At 39.9% G+C, this 20,557-nt stretch overlaps 2 protein-coding genes across 2 annotated transcripts in view; one reads left to right on the plus strand and one right to left on the minus strand.

Annotated features, from left to right (window-relative positions):
- Window positions 1-2,822: 2,822 nt before the first annotated feature.
- Window positions 2,823-14,729, plus strand: wrap73 (WD repeat containing, antisense to TP73; the record flags this gene model as incomplete). Its single annotated transcript, XM_083894697.1, has 13 exons — window positions 2,823-2,952; window positions 3,398-3,485; window positions 3,615-3,767; window positions 5,270-5,386; window positions 10,531-10,603; window positions 11,314-11,417; window positions 11,592-11,678; window positions 12,482-12,616; window positions 12,858-12,935; window positions 13,013-13,115; window positions 13,207-13,332; window positions 13,496-13,687; window positions 14,617-14,729. Exons 2-13 carry the CDS (start codon window positions 3,417-3,419, stop codon window positions 14,727-14,729), a joined length of 1,350 nt encoding a protein of 449 aa, XP_083750823.1. The 5' UTR covers window positions 2,823-2,952; window positions 3,398-3,416.
- A 703-nt stretch (window positions 14,730-15,432) lies between these two features.
- tprg1l (tumor protein p63 regulated 1-like) overlaps window positions 15,433-20,557 on the minus strand; it is a 5,815-nt gene continuing 690 nt past the window's right edge. Inside the window, exons 2-6 of the mRNA XM_083895101.1 lie at window positions 20,227-20,318; window positions 18,812-18,862; window positions 18,586-18,711; window positions 18,309-18,462; window positions 15,433-16,923 (exon numbers count right to left, since the gene is read on the minus strand). Of these exons, the coding sequence (XP_083751227.1) occupies window positions 16,729-16,923; window positions 18,309-18,462; window positions 18,586-18,711; window positions 18,812-18,862; window positions 20,227-20,318 (618 nt within the window). The 3' untranslated portion in view covers window positions 15,433-16,728. The remainder of the gene's footprint in view (window positions 16,924-18,308; window positions 18,463-18,585; window positions 18,712-18,811; window positions 18,863-20,226; window positions 20,319-20,557) is intronic.

Below are 20,557 nucleotides of genomic sequence, written 5' to 3' on the forward strand. Positions count from 1 at the left end.
AGAGAATAAAACATACACTCACCGGCCAGTTTATTAGGAACATAATGTCTTTTTTGTGTGTCTCTGATATTGCTATAACAAACCTAATACCGATAATAATCTGATATCAGTCATTTTAGACCATTTATGAACTATGAAGCTTTGTGCTGAGTCATTTCAAAGACGGAACTCTCCAACTGTATAACATAATACACAGCCCAAACATGACTAAGCTAAAAATGCCTTTGCTGATTTGCAAATGTACATTTTTGCAGTCTGTGCATATAGTGAAGCTTGACATATAGGTTTTTTGTTGGATTGTATCGGATTCTCCAGTCATTTTAAAGCAGTATCAGCCCATACTGATTCCCATCCCTAACTGTAATGATGCCTTTCTGCCATTTCAAAACAGTCTGACAATTCTCCTCTCACATCAAGACATTTTCACCCACAGACCCCCAGTTTTATTTTTTCCTGAAACACTCATGTCCCCTTCAAGGTCACTGAAATCACCTCTGCTCTCCATTAAGTCGCTGCCATGTGAGTGGCTGTGCCTAATATAGTGACCGGTGAGTTTATAAGCGACACATTGAGGCGCGTCTAATTATTTCCAATGTACGTGACATCAATAATGTAGATGGCACACACATTATGGGTTAACAGGCCTGCCAACAATTTGGACACCAGTGCTTCCCGCTGTTGTGCCGCTTGCTGCCGCCACAGAACGCTCGTCCTCTGCGACGACGCCTCGTCAGATCCCACAGCTGCTCCTGTGATCGCGCGGGGATCTGACGAGGCGTCGCTGCAGGACAACAGCTTTCAGGTCTCCAGATTTTCAGATTTTCAACTCATAGAGACAGAACATCCTTTTCACCTGCACCACGAGGAATGGAGGTCTCCTTAAACAGACCACAAACAGCCACACTGCTCATGATATAGGATTTAGATAGATAGATAGATAGATAGATAGATAGATAGATAGATAGATAGATAGATAGATAGATAGATAGATAGATAGATAGATAGATAGATAGATAGATAGGCTATATATGATGAAAAACTATTAATTGATTTTGACGACAGACAGATAACTTTAAATTCGACTTTGTGCTATTCACCTGTCTTTATTTGTCCCCACTCCCCGGTTACTGCACCCATGACAACACACACACACGCACGCGCGCACACACACACACCTTCCCAAGGGCCATTTTATGAAAGAGAATATATAGTCCCAAGTGAATTAAAATTAATTTAAAAATTGTTTTAGATTCGATTCTCATCTGCCCTAAGTGAAATATTTCATATGAGGCTTCGAAGCACGAGGGTTTACCACCGTTGATGCTTCAGTGTCGCATCGAAAGTGAACGAAATAAGACAAATAGATACGAAATGAAGCACGCTGATATAAACAAGTCATCCTTACATATATGTTCTGATGTGATCGGAGCTTTTAAAAACTAATATCCGATTTATAGGACATTATATAAAATAAAAATAAAAATGTGGATATAGTCACAAAATATACAGTACGGGCGATGTCTATGGCCTATGTTTTTATTTAAACAATTCAGTTATTTTTGTCCTATTTTTATATTCTATTTTATGTTTCCAGAACAGGCTGACATTTAGAGAATTAAAACCCTAACAACAATCTGCTGCGATATCAAATTAGATATTTTAAAATAGTATATGTTAAAGGAAAAAATACATTTCTTAACACAGCTGGAGCTTTTGAACATAATATCGTTTAAAACAGCCTAATAATTTGTCGTACGTTTTGAATACAACAACATAATGAAATGCTGACTAGGCCCGATGGTGAGTGAACAAAACATATCACATTAGATAAAGATAAACACGGAGATCATCATCATTACTTAATACAAATACAAATAAATCAACGTACCTGAAGGTTATTATTCATCCAATCCAAATGCACGGGGAATGTGTTGCGCCGAGCACCTGCCTGTTTATTATGGAACATGCCAAGAGAGTGACCTTCCATAAAAAAATAGCAACAAAAAAAAAAAATCGAATCGACTTCAGAGTGTGATATCAGCGGCTGGAGATGATTGACTTTTCGCAGAAGAAAAATGTAACTCGACGAATTATCTGTTCAGGGAAGTTGCGAGCTTTGCTCAGGGAGACTGAGGAGGAGGTGAAGGGCTTTTTTGCGCTGGAAGGAGCTGGGAGGCGGTGTAGCGCGGTTTGGGCGCACACAAGCGGGAAAAAGCCTTTCCAGCAAGGCAGACAGAAAAAAGTGGGCGATAATGGCATTGTTCTATTGATGTCAAGACAGGTCTACGTGAATAAAACGTAAACTAACATTAAACGATTATGGATGGAAGAAGAATATAGTTCATGTAAAGTTTAGGCTGTGAAAAATACCTTAAGTCTATAATAAATTAACGTAACAGTTTACAAAATAGAACAAAATATCGTATAACACACACACACATAGAGCAAAGGATGCCGACATCCTCCACAATCAAATTGCGTTATCTTAACCATAACCAGTTAATTCCCAACCCTAACAACAACCTAAACCCTAAACAAATCTTAGCCCTTAACCAAACTAGTTTGAGGTTGTGCCTCATTGGGACTACTGGTCCTGACAAGGTCAGTGTTTATGCCAGAAATGGTCCTGAAAAAAACTCTCACACACTTGCACACTCAGGTGTTCGCAAACACAAGTCATTAACTACATTTCCCAGAAGGCAGCGCGCTACAGACAGATGCCGATTGGACAGCGCCGCTCTGTCGTTATCAGCTCAAACAAACAAACTAGCAACAGTAGAATGGTAGTGCGAGTGTGCCGCGAAGACAGCCATGTAAAGAAAAAAAAACATTCCAAACCACTCGCTGGTGTTTCGCGTGTTTTCACGAATCGACTGAATCAAACCTCACTGAGTTTGGAGGTGAACTTTGCAGCTTTACCGCCGATTAAGAAGCCAGTGGCGGGTAGCTAACGTAAGTGCTCCAATGCTAGTAGCGCATTAAACAGTGCTTGAGTGTCGTGCGGTCTCGTTATCTTTAAAAGCTCATATTCCTGTTGGTATATAACTAACTAGCGTTGACTTTTCTCTGTCTGGCAATACTGGCTTTAAGTTGTCAGGGCAACATAAAGCCACTAGACAAAAGATGACCGTAAGCTGTGGTTAAACTCGTCTCATGTGTCGCTAAACGGCGACTGAGATAGCGCAAACATATCTTAAATATTTAGAAACCACCGGGTCGTTCTGCTGTGATTGAATCCACTAACTTCTTAAATGAACAATGTATGTAATGCATGCACGGGTTCACTGTGTGCAGCATGTGCATTGATTATGTGTTTGGCGCCACCAAGTGGTGGTATTTGGGAACTGTCCAAGTGAGATAATACACTGTTGCCCACACCTCAATCAAACTTTTGCAGGAACACATATGATCACAAGATGAACTTCTCTGACGTCTTCAAGCAGTCCAACCAACTCTGTAAAGTTTCCCCAGATGGCAAATATTTGGTGAGCATATATATATATAATATAATATTTGTTTTAAATCTCTAATTTCGTTATCCTGTTACATGTGGATTACACAGAACTGATTAGAAGTCTTGTTTTTGCTTTGACATGCTTCTATGAACTCCTCAGGCCACCTGTGTGCAGTACAGGCTGGTAGTGCGAGATGTGAGCACCCTGCAGATCCTGCAGCTCTACACCTGCCTGGACCAGGTATCGCACATGGAGTGGTCTTCAGACTCTCTATTTATCCTCTGTGCCATGTACAAAAGAGGACTAGTACAGGTAAGACAGTAATGTGAGTCACTCAGTGTGTCGTGTGGATGCTCAGTCATACAGGTTACAGATTAATGTGTTTATCACTGACACTGCTGCTGTTTGTAGTGGTATGATTATTTAAGTGTTAAACTATTGAAGGTATTAATTAAACCTCTATACCAACCATATCATTATAGTTTAATTAGTTGTCTTGATCTATACACATCTTATTCTACAGACTGAAGAAAACATCTTTGTTTCTCACAGATCTGCACACACATCACACAGTAATAATTTTAAACATTTATTTTTCGAATGAAAATGAGAATAATGATGTCAAATTTACCATTCCCTCTGGTATCGGGAATCATATTGCAATTGCAATTCCTGTCAAAATAATTGCAATTAGATATTTATTTAAAATCATTCAGCCGTACCTACACAAATATAACTGCTGCTTATTTGTTTAGTCTAAAGTTACATAGTTAACAATATATATTTTTGGGGGCTTTTTTTTTTACCTTAATTGAACGGGATAGAGAAGTGTGAGGGCGTAGAGTGAGAGGGGGAACACTTGCAGCAAAGGACCACGGTTGAAATTGAACCCAGGTCGCTGCAAATGGGCCCTTTGCCCCTCAGGGCACCAGTTCTACCCTAACAGTGCATGTTTTTAAAATAAGTGCGAAATAAAGGTTCCTGTGATGTGGTACTAGAGTGTGGCTCAGACCACATTTTTCTATCCAAACCTGATCGTTCCTGAGAGAATATGGCCTGAACCTGACCTGTGTTCTGTATTGTTGACATCATTAACCTGTTTGCTTCGTTCACTGTTCTGATGTAAATAGTAAAATCCAGGTTCTGAACACTGGGTCAATCATTTATCAGTCATTGGTGATTTCACGTTTCTGTTGAAATTCTTCTCAGAATAATTGTTAGATGTTCAGGTAGTGTTTGTAAATTTAAATGTAACGTCATGTTGCTTCAATAAAGCCTCATTGTCCACGGAAATGGTACAATTGGTATTTTGAAAAAAATAAATTGAAATAATTAATAATTAGGATTAACAGGTAACGTAAATCTCGCCCAGATGAATTATTGAATCTTTAAGCAGTAGTGGTTGAAAGTCTTAAAGTATTATTGTAATGTACTATATGTAGAGCACATAAAAAATAAAATGTACCAGTTTTCACATTTGTTTTATGAAGAAAAAGACTACAAAGACATGAAATCTACAACAGGCTCTTGTCACAGTTCACAACAATTGTCATTCACACAATTTGATAAAGTTTTCATAGGTATGCTACGTTTGGATATATATATCCATTTGTAAAAAAGTTTTCAATGCTTTTTAAAAGCACTCGTGGCTTACCTTTGAAGGGGTATCCATCGCCAGTCTTTCATTGTCTCTGTGTTTTTTGACTGATGGAATCAATCTTAGGGAGATATAGGATGTGTGCGAAGGATGCAGTCAGTAATAGCTAATTGTTGTCCTCCTGCCACTCTTCCCTTCTTTGTGTCTTTCTCTTCAGGTGTGGTCTCTTGAGCAGCCCGACTGGCACTGTAAGATTGATGAGGGCTCAATCGGACTAGTCTCCTCGCGATGGAGTCCAGATGGACGTCACATTCTCAACACCACGGAGTTCCATGTAAGTGCGAAGTTGCTGTGTGCATGCATTCATGCACAGAGACGTGTGTTTATACATATGCTTGTCTGGTTTCAACTGTTGCTGGCCTACAAGTAAGGGGGACCTGAAAATAGCCAGACACCAGAGCCTGTCTTGACTGTCTATACACCCCCCCCCCACCTGCTGCATGTATTTTAGCCTGATTTCATAGCTCCCCTCCTGTTAGCGTCCTGTCATACATGGCTCTCAAATACCTCTGAAAGATGGGTGCAATGTGTCTGGGTCCTGCCAAATTTCATATAACGATTTTCTACATCTGTAATGATGCAGTTAGCCGGCCTGAGATCCAGAAGTAGTTGGTTCAACAAATCTACTGCCATTGAGTAGTGCTGTAATAATAGCGCAGTAAATATACAGTAAATAGTCAAGTCAAGAGCTGTATATCTTTTTATTTAAAAATGACATATTCAATGCTCTGTAAGTGCATGTTATAAGGAATTACAGAATACACATGTGGCTGCTACCTCTAGGCCATGTGGAATATGATGGGGCACCATGGTCGGCCACGTCTGTTCTGCTGAACCTGACTCCAGGAATCATTTGACAAGTGTTGTGACCCAACATACACAACTGTGTCTGGTGTCGAGAGGAGAGCAGAGAGTTCATGTGTCTGTGGCATTCCTGCTTTGTGTCTGTCTGCATCTTCCATAAAGAAAAACGAAGTTAAAAGGAGAAGTGTCACAGAATTGATAGTCCTTTCTTTAAGAAGATTTAGTACGTTTGTGGTAGAAAATTAGAAGATGTGTTCACACATGTTGTGGCCACATTGCTGTCTTGAGACGGTGGAAGCTATGGCTCAACTGACCAACAAAAGCCTAGTCAGATGTTAGGAGTGCATTATCAAAATAAAAATATGCAGGTGTAAAATACACACTCGCTGTCCTTTTCTCCAACTCTTCCAAATCAAGTCAAATTTTGTTGCATTGTGAAAGTGAAAAAGAGTTTTCGGAGATTTGGACAAATGTACTTGCTGATTGGCCTGAGTGTGATTTGGAGTTTTGGAGCCTCCGAGCTTCGCCTGTAAATATAGTAAATGTAATAGAGAACAAAGGCGATAAATCAGCAATAAAAATATTTGCAGCAGGCCTACGCCCGTGTTCCTCCACATCCATTTGTTTGCTGTTAATTGAACTCACAAATAGGTGAAGGCTACTTGAGAAAGGTAATCCTGCATTCTTATTAACAGTGAAGAACAGAAGACAATAGATGTTTCACAACATATTTTCACCTATGCTACATACTCACTGGCCTTGTAACCTGGCTATATGTGATTAGGACATGTAAGTTCCACTGCTAATTACTATCATTGTAAAAACGGATTCAACAGAGGGACCAGGCTACCACATTGCCAAGGGGCCCACTGAACTTACCTTCACCCGAACCCAAGATTTCATTAAGGCCATGCCAGACGGGTGTTCGTGTCAGGCTTGAGTTTCAGCCTCACTCATAAACAGTCTGCTATATTAACTTGTTTAGCAACAGCTGCCTGTGGTGTGGACCATGCCTCTTTGTGTGTATGTGTGTGTTTGTCTATATGTCAGTAAATCTGCTTAGCTGGCTGTGTGTGGCCGGCTGTCTTTGTGTGGATGTCAGTGTGTTTCAGTTGCATCACAAACAGAATATCATCACGTCTTCCTGATTTGTAGGCATTTAATGATTTATTATCTCATAATTGACTCTGTAGGGTTGCGTTGCAACACTAGATGGACTACAGGTGATCACTGCTATTCCAGGCAGCTAGAAATGTGCACAATTCATTCCTTAAAGGCTTCAAGTAAGACATACTTTATTTTTGGAGGAGGACACACTAAAAGAAAACAGCCAGTTTACAATATAGTATGGCGCCATGTTTTAATAGAACGTCACATTGCTGAAACCAAGCCCATGCATTGTGAGACTTTAAGAAAGTCGATTCTTATTTGAATTCACAACCTTTAAGTTAGGAACTCGCAAAATGTCACTTGCACATCCATGTTAATCCACTTTTACCAGCTGAAGGGTGATAAACTTGGGGTGGAAAAACTCCAGCCAAGGACATCATTGAGCTTGACCTCTCTAATGGTTTTTACATTGTTGGGATTGGATTAGCAATAACATTCTTGGCCAGTACTGCTGGAGCCTTGCTAACACGAAGCCACTGGACTAAACTGCAAACATACACAGTTGCTGCACTGCATCATGGGACAATAGGTTACCCATACCTTTGTGTGGGCAGACAGAAGCTCTAGTTACTTGGTAGAATCAAGAGGCTGTAACAAGAGAAATAAGCTATATTGGTTTTAGATGGCTTCCTATGTGGAATGCCTACAGCCTAATCCTCTGCTGACAGATAGGTCTATATGGCATCAAATACACTCACCCATTCTCAAGCACATGCCTAGACGTGCAATAAAAATGGCTGATCGAAAAGTTTTATTCCAGGTTGCTGTCAGTAACTTTTGTCTGTAATTAATCGTAGTTATTATGTTGCCCACATGCTTTCCTCTTGAGAATGTTTCCTCATTCTGAGGTTGTACTAAATGGATGTGTTAGTTGAAATGATTAATGCTAAGCTAGCATACCAGTGACGTTTATTTGTACAACTCTCAATTGTAGACTTAAAACTTCCCCTAATAACAGCCATCTTATGAAACAATTAATTTGCATTCTTCAACTCTTCAAAAGCTTCCCATTTGGTAGAGATGTGAATTAGGAATGGACGATATGGGTTAAATTGCATATATACGTTAAGTTGCAAGGGAATGCATTCAGAGCAATAATGTAACGTGTATGTATGCACCATGCACAAACATTGTCACTCACTCATCTTCTACTTCTTTATCCTCCACATGAGGGCGCTGATGCCGATCTCCGCTCACATAGGGCAGAAGGCACTGTACACCATGGGCAGTTTGCCAGTCCATCACAGGGCCACATAGAGACAAAAAAAACATCCACTCACACCGAGGGTCAGTTTTAACATGTATCCTTAAATCTGCATGTTTTTGGACTGTTGGAGGAAACCGTAGAAAACATGCAAACATTATACCAACAGTATATTGCCCAGCACTAATGTTAATTAGCATTTCCTAATGATGAAGCATTGTGCTTGTTGTAGTGATCGAAACACAGTAAAATTCCAAAAGGTTTTCATGTTATCATCGGTACAGACGTGAACAGAATACACCACAGCTGTTTTAGGCAGAATTTTGACTTTTCACACCACCCTCAAGTCTGCAGCAGTTAATCCCCAAGTTGTTGCTCACCTTTGGTGAGGATACTTCATCTAAAGTATAGATTTACCAACCATGGATATCATTGCATACCACCCCACATGGAGAAGCATTTCTCTCCCATTTTCCTCATGCTAACCTTCCTCCACCCAGTTTAGGGTTACGCTGCCTTTCAGTTCTTGATCTCCCGCATCGCCTGTGTGGTTGGATCAAGGCATTTAAGAATTGTTGATGTGTGTGTGTTTGAGCAATGTTGATATGTGTTGCCATGGCACCGTGTCTGAGGGGATGTCCATGAAGCATGCAGTGATTTGTTATTGCTGGGCTTACACAGCTGGATGTCTTGACCAAACTGTTGGGTTGACACTTTAGCCCAGTTAGGTGTCAAATTTGTCCCAGTTCAAATGTCTGTCTGGATACTGTGCTGTACATTCTCAAAGGCAAAATATCAAAGCCAGAAAAAAATGTATGGAAAAATAATTGCACAGTATTTTAGTTTAATTAATTAATTATTGTCACTGCATTTTTCTGTGTGCACTTGATTATCTTTCTTCACAATACAAGGATGGTTTCTGTGAATTGCTAAATTGTATATTTTTGTTACAAGCCTAAATTCACAAAAAGGCATATTGCATTTTCTTGAAACATTTGAATTGTCATTAATGTTTGAGCAACATTTTGGGACTCTTGGTATAACCTTGAGCAGTTATTGACTGTGGGACTGCAACAATGGGACTCATGAATAGCACATTCATACAACTGCAGATTTTAGCTGATGAAGTTGCTTCATTTCATGTTACTTGAGTCAAATCGTGTTGCTCTGCTTTTGTTGGCATCAGTCTCAGAGTTACTGTTGTCAAAAGTGAACGTTAAGACATTCACACTCTTCGTTAAGCCAACTTGTTATTCCCTAACTAATAATATGTGACCCGCCACGGCCAAAGAGGGCACAACTCTGCCCAGCGCAAAATGAGTAAAACATGAACATTTTGTGACCATCAGACGGTCACACAACTTGCTGTTAATTTGTCACATATAGCAAACATGTATAACATTACATTTAGGCTACTAATGGACCACTCTCTTTTTCCTGCTATGTGTGGAAATGCTGATTTGTATGTGCTCATTTCCTGATTGGTATAATCTCTTTAGATCCCTCTTATTTACTCTAACCCTTTAGCATGTGCGTTTATTTCCTTCATTAAGAACACTGATAGACAACATTCCACACAGGGCCCTACAGTAATGATGGATAAACTCCTTGTGGGTGTACTAAATCCCTCACAGATTTGTCATAGACTTCGACAAAGCCATAATACTTTAGGTCCACATACATGAAAGGACAATGATGGTCCCTACTTATGTGGACCTGTCTGTGCGCGTGGAGGAGCTTTGGAGGCCTCATTATGTCCAGTGGTCTCATTGATAGAGTTCTTAATAAGAGACTGTCATCATATTAAGTGCATATTCACAGCCTCAGTAGTACCATATTTACACAATATGAGTACTTGTGTAGATATCTTATAGACTCAAGTCTCTGATGGCAGTTAACAGGGTAACTGCTTTATGACCAGTTGGCTTGTAGAAATACTTTTCTTCAAAACTCAATCTCTAAACTAAGATGTTTCTTTTAGATGCTTGCCTGGATTAAACTGATACATCAGAATAATTTATATTATTGTCCATTTTAGTGTGTATTTTCTGTAACCATTGGTTAATTTGACAGAATATTTGATCTCTTCACTTCACTGCTGTTTTTCTCAGACCTCTGCTTCCAGATGTGGCAGTATTTATGCCGCTGGTGTTGCCTGACAGTATGCTGTGCTTGACTTGTATTTTGACTTAAAGATACACCAATGTCATACCCACCTCCTTTCTCTGATGCCTTGACAGCTGAGGATCACCGTCTGGTCCCTGTGCACCAAAGCCGTGTCTTACATCAAGTATCCCAAAGCATGTCAGAAGGGTGAGCATTGGAATTTTATTGTTTAATTTATTTTGTCACGGCTTATGAGTATATGTATGTTACCAGGAGTACCTGAGGACAGGGCCAGCCGGTATGCGTGCCTCAGCATGCCCCATTAATCACATGCTGTTCTTTATCATGACACTGGGTATGTGGTCCTCTCTGCTGACAGCTGTGCCTCTCTTCAGTAGATAGGGCATGCTCTTCATAACAGCCCTGTCAGCAACAAGGGGAAAAATGATTGTCTGTGACGCTACCCACATTATGCATGCAATACTGTGCCCTTCTGCGACCGGTGTATTCTCACAGCCATTATAATTTGATCATGATAGATGCATACCACCGTCCTGATGGTGCCAAAGCATGCACATTATATCTGATGGTATAAACCACGAGGTTACATTCAGTAGATTTTTTTTTCTAGGAGTACATGGTGTTTTTTCATATGGATTTATTTATTCTAACACTGTATTTTTATGCCCTTTTGCTGCTATGAAATTAAATTCTGGGAGAGTTTAAGAAAGTGGTCAAAAACTGAGCATTGAAATGGTCATTTTTACTTGACTATACACTAGGTGATATTTTTTTTTAAACTACAGTATATTCATCAGTTCATCTGTTTAAATGTCATTTTAAGATCTTCGTCCTACTTGTAAACAAAGTTTTTTTTTGTCTATAAAATTCAGCTTTGACTTATCTGTCATCCACAGGTATAGATTTTAGTAGAGATGGCTCCTATATGGCCTTGGCGGAGAGACGTGACTGCAAAGACTACGTTAGTGTTTTTGTATGCGACGACTGGCATTTACTCAGGGTAAGTTGACTTAGTGATAACTAAGTGACTAACTAAATAATTTATTTAACATTGATTGTCTTGTTAATTGTTAGTTAAATATGGGCCTGTTTTTTATTAGATGTATTATTCCTCATGCTTTTCTGTAGCAATGAAGTGTGAATTAATGCAAATTATTTCAATTAAACTCTGTAGCATTTTGAGACTGAGACACAGGACCTGGCAGGGCTGGAGTGGTCTCCCAATGGCTGTGTGCTGGCAGTATGGGACAGCTGTCTGGAGGTAAGTTACCTGTCGCACAGAATTTAATTTTATATGACAATAAAGTAACATAGATTAATTTTCTGGCAGCTTTGTTTAATTTCTCCTCTTTCTACTCCAGTGGCTCACCACATCAATTGTTAAAACTATCTAGAGGCCAAAGTCCCCAGACAGTGAGCTCCTAGTGCCGGTCCCAAGCCCGGATAAATGGTAGGGTTGTGTCAGGAAGGGCGTCTGTCATAAAAAATCTGTCAAATCAAATATGCGTATCATTTAATGTTGTGGCCCCTAATGTGTAGATGGAGTTAAAGTAGTGGTAAAGTAGATGAGATGAGACATTAGTGATGCCCAAAGGGTCACAGTGTGAAGAGGAGAAGTTATTTGAAAGCTCACGACATGCTGCATTAAAGATTCTGATAAATTGTTTTCCCCCCATCTCTCAACAGAGTAATGCAAGTGTGGTAATTCATGCTTTATTATTCAGGGCCAATTTTGTTCTTCTGTACCTTTTTATCATGAGGTTTTCAGTAGTTTTTCAGTTTTTTTGTTGTGCAGTATCACAATCTTGCTTTTTTTACTCCCACTATTTCAGTTTTACAATAGTTAACTGCTCTGATCCAACTCCAATAGCAACAGTAAGAATATATAGTTTGTACAACAAACGGAAGAAAATTAATTAATTTCATAGCGTTTCGATTCACAAGACTCAACTGTCAACAGTGAGAAGCATCCTTATTGTTCAAAGTGCATCATATGGGTGAGCCCAGTGGTGTGCAAAAGGAATAAAAGTAGAGTTGTATCATGCCTGTCTATTCTCTCCACAGTACAAAGTGTTGCTGTATTCTCTGGATGGCCGATTACAGTCGATTTACAGCGCCTACGAGTGGTCGCTGGGTGTCAAGTCTGTCACCTGGAGCCCCAGCAGTCAGTTTCTGGCCATCGGCAGTTATGATGAAAAAGTATGGACAAGGGTATTATTTATTTGGATACAGTGACTCTAAAGTCACTAGGCTTTTTATCAGTTCTCTTTAACTAAATATTTAATAATATAATTTAGGAAACTTTAAATAGTTTGTGCCGTTGTGCCCTTAACTAAACTTTAAACCTATATTGTTGGACATGTTTCCATCTGCACGATGCATTTTTATGTGCAACTGTTAATATCCATGTAAAGACAAAACTGGTATATCCTCATGTCAGGTGCGCATCCTCAATCACATCACCTGGACAAAAATCACACAGTTTGACCACCCTTCAACCATCAACAGTACCAAAGCTGTGAGTACTTTTTCAGCCAGCCTCCAGCATAAGCCCTAAGAGCATTGCAGCTGACTTATTTACTGTTGTATTTCTAGGTCGTGTATAAGGAAGTGGAGAAAAGGCCAGCTGCTGGCAGTGATGACCTGTCGATACACAACATTACAATCGGCACCACCCTCTTTAACACCCAGAGCAAATGTACGTCTGTGTGTTTTTTTTCTTCTTTTTTTTCAGAAAGATGAGGTCAGGCAACTTTGTCTAAATGCAACCTAAACTCTGTCTCATTCAGATGATGTCTGCTCACTGCCAGTCCAAATTCCTGTGGTCAAACCAGACCCAGATCGAGCTAACCCAAAGATCGGTGTCTCTACTTTGGCATTCAGCTCAGACAGTCGCTATCTAGCAACCAAAAACGGTAAGACTGCACAGCTGTTGAGATTTCCTTCACTGAAAACTGTGATATGTATTAATAGCATGAACAATTTGTGTCTGTTTGGTCATGATTTACTTGTGCTACATTTCTTGACAGCTCTATAGGCAGGGAGTGGTTTTGAATTTGTATGTTTCTCTAACTGTAGACAATATGGCCAGTGTTGTCTGGGTGTGGGACATGCAGAAGATGAGCCTGGTGGCTGTTCTGCAGCAAATATCAGCTGTTCGCTGCTTTCAGTGGGACCCCCGTCGCCCCAGGCTGGCACTGTGTACAGGCAACGCCAAGCTCTATCTCTGGTCACCTCCGGGCTGTGTTTCTGTCCCTGTCCCTTCTGAAGGTAACAAGCTCTCTTACTGACAAATGTACTCCTAAAGTAGATGGAATACACACCTGCTATACATTATTACTAGATGGTCAATGCAATATGTTTTTCAGCTGTACTAGGCACCTTCTGCAGCAAGAGGTCTAATCCTTATTTGTAAGAATCAGCTGTGTTTTCACCTGATCAGGAAGCTTCTGGGCTATGAGCATTTCTGAGTTTAAGTGGTGGACTATGTATGTAGATGTACATATACACACTACTCACAAAAAGTAAGGGATGTTTGGCTTTTGGATTAAATTTCAGAATGCACCTACAATGCGCTAAAACCTTTACAGGTGAACTTAAGTTAACCTTCTCTTAACTTTTGAATGCACATGTCCAATTGTTCAAGGTTTCAGTACTTATTGAATAACATGCTATTCTCTAACAAGGTGATTAACTGCAATCGTCAAACAACTGTCTGATGTTCTCTCTTGTTTGAGATAAGGAAATGACCATTGCATCCTTCTACTTAAATGCCCTAACCCAAAACTGTTTGTGAGTAGTCAGCATGTGTTGTGCCTTCATGTGGATTTAGTGCTTAAATTATTTCATAGTATTGAGGAACTGAAGAAGCTTCTTGAATCCAAGGTGAATGTCTCCCAACTTTTGAGCAAATCCACTTTCCTATAGCAATGACCTGGATGATTAAGAGCCTTCACAGACCAAACCTTTATAATCAAAAACATGGAAATCTTACTTGTGATCTTGCAGGAACCTCTGGGATTTCAAATACATATTTCAAAGAGAGTTTTTCAAATGATCTCAAACTGTTCAGGTAGTGTCTATTGTATGCACTTGTGTTGCTCTCACAGCCATTTCTCTCTCTCTCTCTCTCTCTCTCTCTCTCTCTCTCTCTCTCTCTCTCTCTCTCCCCCTCTCTTTCCCTCTCTCTCTCCTGCCAGGTGGCTTCCAGGTCCAGTCACTAAGCTGGCACTGCAGTGGAGACTCTCTGATCCTGCTTGGAAAGGAGCAGCTGTGTTTCTGCTACATAGACACTGACCAAGAGAACAAGTAAAGCACACAAACATACAGCTATAAAAGTAACTGTTAAGGCTTTCGTAGGTACAAGCACTTGACTGAAAATGTTTTGTTGTGATGATCAAAAGAGTGGAATGAACACTTGTCACAATTTTGCCCTTTCAACTGTAGCCATTTGTAAGCCTTTAGCAATATTATATGGGCCTCAGTGCAGGTTACTGAGATGTGTTGGTGAGTTGAAAATGTTTTGGGTAGATAATATTTTTTAAATAAATAAATTTGTACTGAAGCACTAGATCTAACACTGTGAGAAGATAAATGTTCAAAGTTTTATAACTCGTCATTGTGTTTTCTTACTATGTGTTCTTTTATAAAATCTGCAACTATTTTTGATTAAATTGTCATTAATAATGTGGTTAACAGTGAGTAAGAATTCATTTTGTCAAGCAGTTTTTTCTTATGCCAGGACATTATTTTTAAGCTGCAAATTCTTCTTTAATTCTGCTATAATTTAGTTGTTAACAGCTATGATCAAACTGAAAGGCCAACAAGAACACAAACAACAAATTAGGACTAAATGTACTGTATTCAGACCACGTTATGAGGCTTCAGGGCATTGTCTATCTGTATGTTGTGTTGTCCTATTTATATAAGAGCACTGTAATCACTGTCGCAGTGGTGAGCAGTATGACTTCACTGTATATGAACAAACAGAGCTGTGGTCCTGACAAGAAGAACACTTCATTTATTAATCACCATTGTGGCTTCTGTGCTACAAGAAGTATGAACAAAAAGTGACTTTCCAATTTTTTGCAAGGTGTGACTGCAGACAAATACACATACAGTATTAAGTATTACATAAATAATGTCAATAAAAGTATTTAGTATTTACAAATGTATTTTGGCTACCCTTAAAAACATGTCATGCAAACTCAACGTGCAAGGATCATGCACAAGTTTAGACAAGGAAAAGGCATTTAGAACACAAAAAAAAATGTAGTCTGTTACCTTTGGTAGCACAGAACATGTACTATAGGGTGCAGCTTTAAAAAAAAAAAAAAAAAAAGACATCTAATCCTATTCACAAGATACATTCAGTATTTAGATACTGATATGAAGCTTTGCATGAATATAATTATGTAACCCATCCATTATTATTTTCACTGCAGTTTAATGCAGCTGAATGCAGACGTAGATCTACCACATATGCAAGTTGAAGAGCTATGACGGCAAATTCCAAACAAAGAAATGTTTGTCAAGTTTCTTGTAACTCAAAGTAATTTAAGCTGTAGTAGCTAATGCATCACTTAATGTGGGATGGCAGATTTCAACTCTGAGCAAAGACACGTTTGGCAAATGTAACCACAGAGAGCACAACACTGGCCGACAGGTGGCTAAGTTCATAACATATTATATATTAATTTATCATTTCAAAATCTAAATATAAACATTGTCGAGCCCAGAGCTTTTTTTTTTTTTTAGTGTAACAGACGGTGCAGATCCTGAAACAATTTCCATATTAGTAACGTTTATGACAATTATGTGACAAGACCAACTACCTCAATCCATCAGCTGCTACTCCATTCTACAAAGATGAATAACACAATCCTTCATACTCCATATTAATGTAGCAAATATAGGGCACCGTGTCACTTTTCTTTACCAGAGTGGTTAAGCAAAGAGTTGGAGGTTAACTCTAGAATAATAAATTGAGGTGATGAACTGAAGCAAGCGCAGAGTTCCTTCTCTCCAACTGGTCACACGGGCTTTCGCTCCCGAGGGTCCACACAGATATGGCAGTTGTGCGAGCAGCTCTTCATAGAAAGCGACTGAGACGACTATGAACAAAACAGAAGACAGTCCATGCAGTGCTGTGCATCATTTACCTTAAGGAGGTCTGGAAATCTCATGGGCTCAACTTAAATGCACGATTGTTTGTGTGTTACTCTGTAGTGGAGCTATAGCTTCTCTCAAACGACGCAGTGTAACACAGTCACATTTTGTTAAATTTTGTTCTAATTTAGGGAAACTAGCTCTTAGAAGCCAATCTTGCCTCGGGTCATGGAGTAGCCCAACTTGGCCTCATTGTTGATGAAGGACATGATGCCTAGATACGTCTCAATGAGCAGGGGTCTTTCCAGGATCAGGACACCATTGGCACGCCCAGGGATGGGATGCTCCTTATGGGCTTTCTTTACTGCCTGCACAAGCAGGGTCCTGAAGTTGTCCAGCTATGTGTAGTAGAAAAAAACAACAACATAAACCAGCTTTACAAACATTTGCCATTAGCATGAGAGCAACCCTCCTGGATTTGCGAGAAAAGTGCTGAATAATGGATGTGACTGAGACTTAACAGCCAAATGAATGCTGTTTACTCCATATAAAAATTTCTTAGGACTCTGAATGGGCAAAACACAGTCATACCCCAGAAAACTGCCCAGGAGCTGTTGTTTCTATGCAATTAAATACAGGGAAAAAGCTTTAAAATAATAGTTTCTAAAGAAAGCCAACACTGAAGTGATTTGGATTATATGACTGATTAGCTTTCTCTCATAGCGTGAATTTGTGCTGCAAACGGTCTTATTGTTTTCAGTTGGCCCTTTGTGCTTGAATGAAGTGCAGCACCACTGGCCACCATTGTCTTGTAAAATGAAGCCACAACAAAGAAAAGTATGGGGGGAAAAAAAAGTATGTTTATAACTTTAAAGCTGTAGTTTGTACAATCCATTTCCTGTGACTATATCTCAGCACATGGCACAAAGTGGTTGTATTTGTCTAAATGATGCGTGTGGGCATAACATCAGTTAAAGTCAATCGGAGATTGTTTGCCATTCCCTTTTAAAAGCCTGGTGCACCTGTAATAATCGGGCACATAGTTATTTAAACGGCAAATGTAGGAAACTGGTGAAATTAACAATTTGTTGCTGTGAAGGATATAAAGATCTGCTTGTGTGAGAGGTAGACATGCAAGGTTTAAAGAACTTTAAATAAATTAGCCAAAGTCAGGTTTAAGAACAAGCACCAGAAATTGATAATGATGAGACCTGATGCAAAGAATTGTTGCTTTACATTTAAGACGTCTGTACTACTGTCCGAGGCAATTAGCTTATTACTTCGATTCTCGGCTGAATCAGCAATGTAACAGAAGTACAGCAGCTGATATGAGTCCTGTAACCTCGCCGTTGAAATCTGAAGGAGGCATCTCGTGAGTATGTGGTCCTTGGCCGGTGGACCGTCATTCAACCTGCATGTAACTAATGAGGACGAGGAGGATGAGAAGCAGAGTGTGCACATGTATTGTGAACTCACCTATGCAGGTGCAGCTAATGCACTGTTTAAACAACCAAGAAAAGACTGCATCATAAAGTCAATGGTGCAGTGATTTTCTGCTGCCTCAAGATAGCAACGCACCAACAAACAATTAAGCTGTGCAAGAGTCTTTCTGAAGTAAGTGAGTGACATCACAGACCAGATAAAAGTGGTTTGAGTCAGGGAGCACAGCGACACGAGCAGTGTTTTGGTGAGAGATGTTACATACTAGAGCTTTGAATCCTAAAATGTCTTCAAACTGTCAAATTGTTTAGTTTTATGTATTTATTTACATTTAAGTTTATACCTGGCACAGGGAGGCAACGTTTTCGTCAGCGTGGGACATGGGATGTTCTGTGAAGGTGGCATAGGGCATGTCTGTGGACCAGGGATTCCAGCGGTTTAAGAATGATGCCCGAGGGCGTTTGTCCCACTGGACACGAATCCCATAGCCCTCTCTCCTGTAAAAACAAAATTAAAACATTATGCATTTTCCAAAACAGGATGCATAAGTCAAGTTAAACTAGGATTTCTAACAAACACAACCGCAGTGTCATATTCATATCACTCACAAGTTTGCTTACTTGTTCAGGGATTTGGGTGGAAACTCAAATTCGCCCACCGAGATGGTGTCTACAGCATTGAGAGAGATCCTGATGACCTGCTGACACAACAGGTTGATGAAGTCGTACTTGCACACCAGCAGTGACCTGGCCACACAACCAAAAGACATTTGTCAAATGTCATATGCACTATGGCACAGCATTTCTTCAAATATGGGTCAGTGAAAAGTACCTTTGTTTGGCCTACCTGTCGGTTATAAGCACAAGTTTTTCCTTCTCGTTGTTCCAGTGGTCGATTCTGTTGAAGTAAAAAAAAAAAGAAAATTAAACATAACATAAAATGTTGCTGTAAACTACCAAGGCAAGCTCATTGGAAAAATATTAAACTGCTGAGTTTCATATTAAGGATATTAAAGCTCCCATAGAGTGGTCCTATCGCACATATGCGAGTCATGGAGGTCTACTTGCATACATTAACTTGTTTTTATGGTAAGTTGCTGTAAACGAGCCGATAGAAATCTCTCCTCACTGAAGCTCTCTTCAGCTGCGCCGTTTCAGACTGAAATCTCACCCGAGAAGACCGACTGTGCTGTGATTGGCCAGCCAACGAGAGCTTTCCCAACTGTCTTATGATTGGCCAAGACCTGGAAGTGACGTAATTAGCACACCAGCTCTCAGAAGTGCAGCTCCCCCTCTGGAACGGTGGATGCACTGCTACTCATTATCAAAACATTGTTTTAACAATGTTTAAAAATGGCTTTGTCACGACTCCAGTCAGAAGACACTGTTGCAAGTGAAACACCTCCACAACGGACGTTCTTCTACTGCGGTTCAATGTACGCAACTGGATGTCTGGTGTTTTTGCGGACAGCACTGCCTATAGCGCAACCCATTCAACCGTATTTTATTTCAGTGACTCTGTCAGACAGTCTGCGCTCCGGTCACACAGGAAGTACTGAACTAATATTTTTAATTAACCGATTCTTATGATTCAGTACACCGAAAAACAACTGCTTTGCTCGTCACTAGTTTGTGTGTCACGTACAAAAAGACGTCACGGCTGCTATGACGACCCTGCCCGCGTTGAGGAGGTGCTATGAGGAAGAAAAAGCGCAGAAAGTCTCCAGTCACTGGCCAGCTCTCCCATGGCCGAGAAGAGGTACAGAAGGTATAGTTCTCTGTCGGATCACAGAATGTTGAAAGATTAATATAGGATTGTTCATCAAAAATGGCAAACGGTGTCCTCCTAATACTATACTATACTATAAAATAGGTGCTCCTGTCAAAGCAGCTGCTAGTATGAACAGGAGAATACTAGCTAGTATGAATAACAATATTAATACAACTACCCTGACAAAGTCATATGACCAGAAAGTGAGCCTGAGGGATGCGTTGATCACCTGAGATATGTGAACTTGTTTTGGGTTTTTGAAATGAGCAAAACAGACGTGTGTAATTTTGTAAAAGGTCTACATTGTGCTGATATCTGTATATTGGTAGATATTCAGCTCTACTGAATAATGAGAGGATGAGATTACTATTACTACTTATCTGTAGCTTTAATGAATATCTGGCTGAAGCATTTTTGTTACAGTGAACATTTCAGCGTCATGTTTCAGGCCGATTGTCTCACAGTCGCTCACATGCAGCTGAGACACTTACTCTGCCAGTAACCAGACACTGAGCACCTCTCCGTCCTCAGAAGGCAGTGCCACAGTCCTGATGTCAGTCACAGCCTGCTCAATGGTACCTGGCTGAGATCAGCATCACATCACACATCAGCATCATCTCAGAGAGGGACGTAAACAATTTGCTGTAAAATAATACTTAGAGTAATACTTTGTAAAAAAAGAGAGGTGAACAGATGAGTACTTTTATCCCACGATACAGTTCCAGCACGACTCGGCACAGCACGGCTCAAATCAAATCAAACTCGGGTTTGGTATCGTTCTCCTTTACTACCTCCTCAAAGTGTAAAAAACACGCAATGCAT

Source organism: Microchirus variegatus (assembly GCF_963457635.1).
Source record: "Microchirus variegatus genome assembly, chromosome: 9".
Lineage (NCBI taxonomy): Eukaryota > Metazoa > Chordata > Actinopteri > Pleuronectiformes > Soleidae > Microchirus > Microchirus variegatus.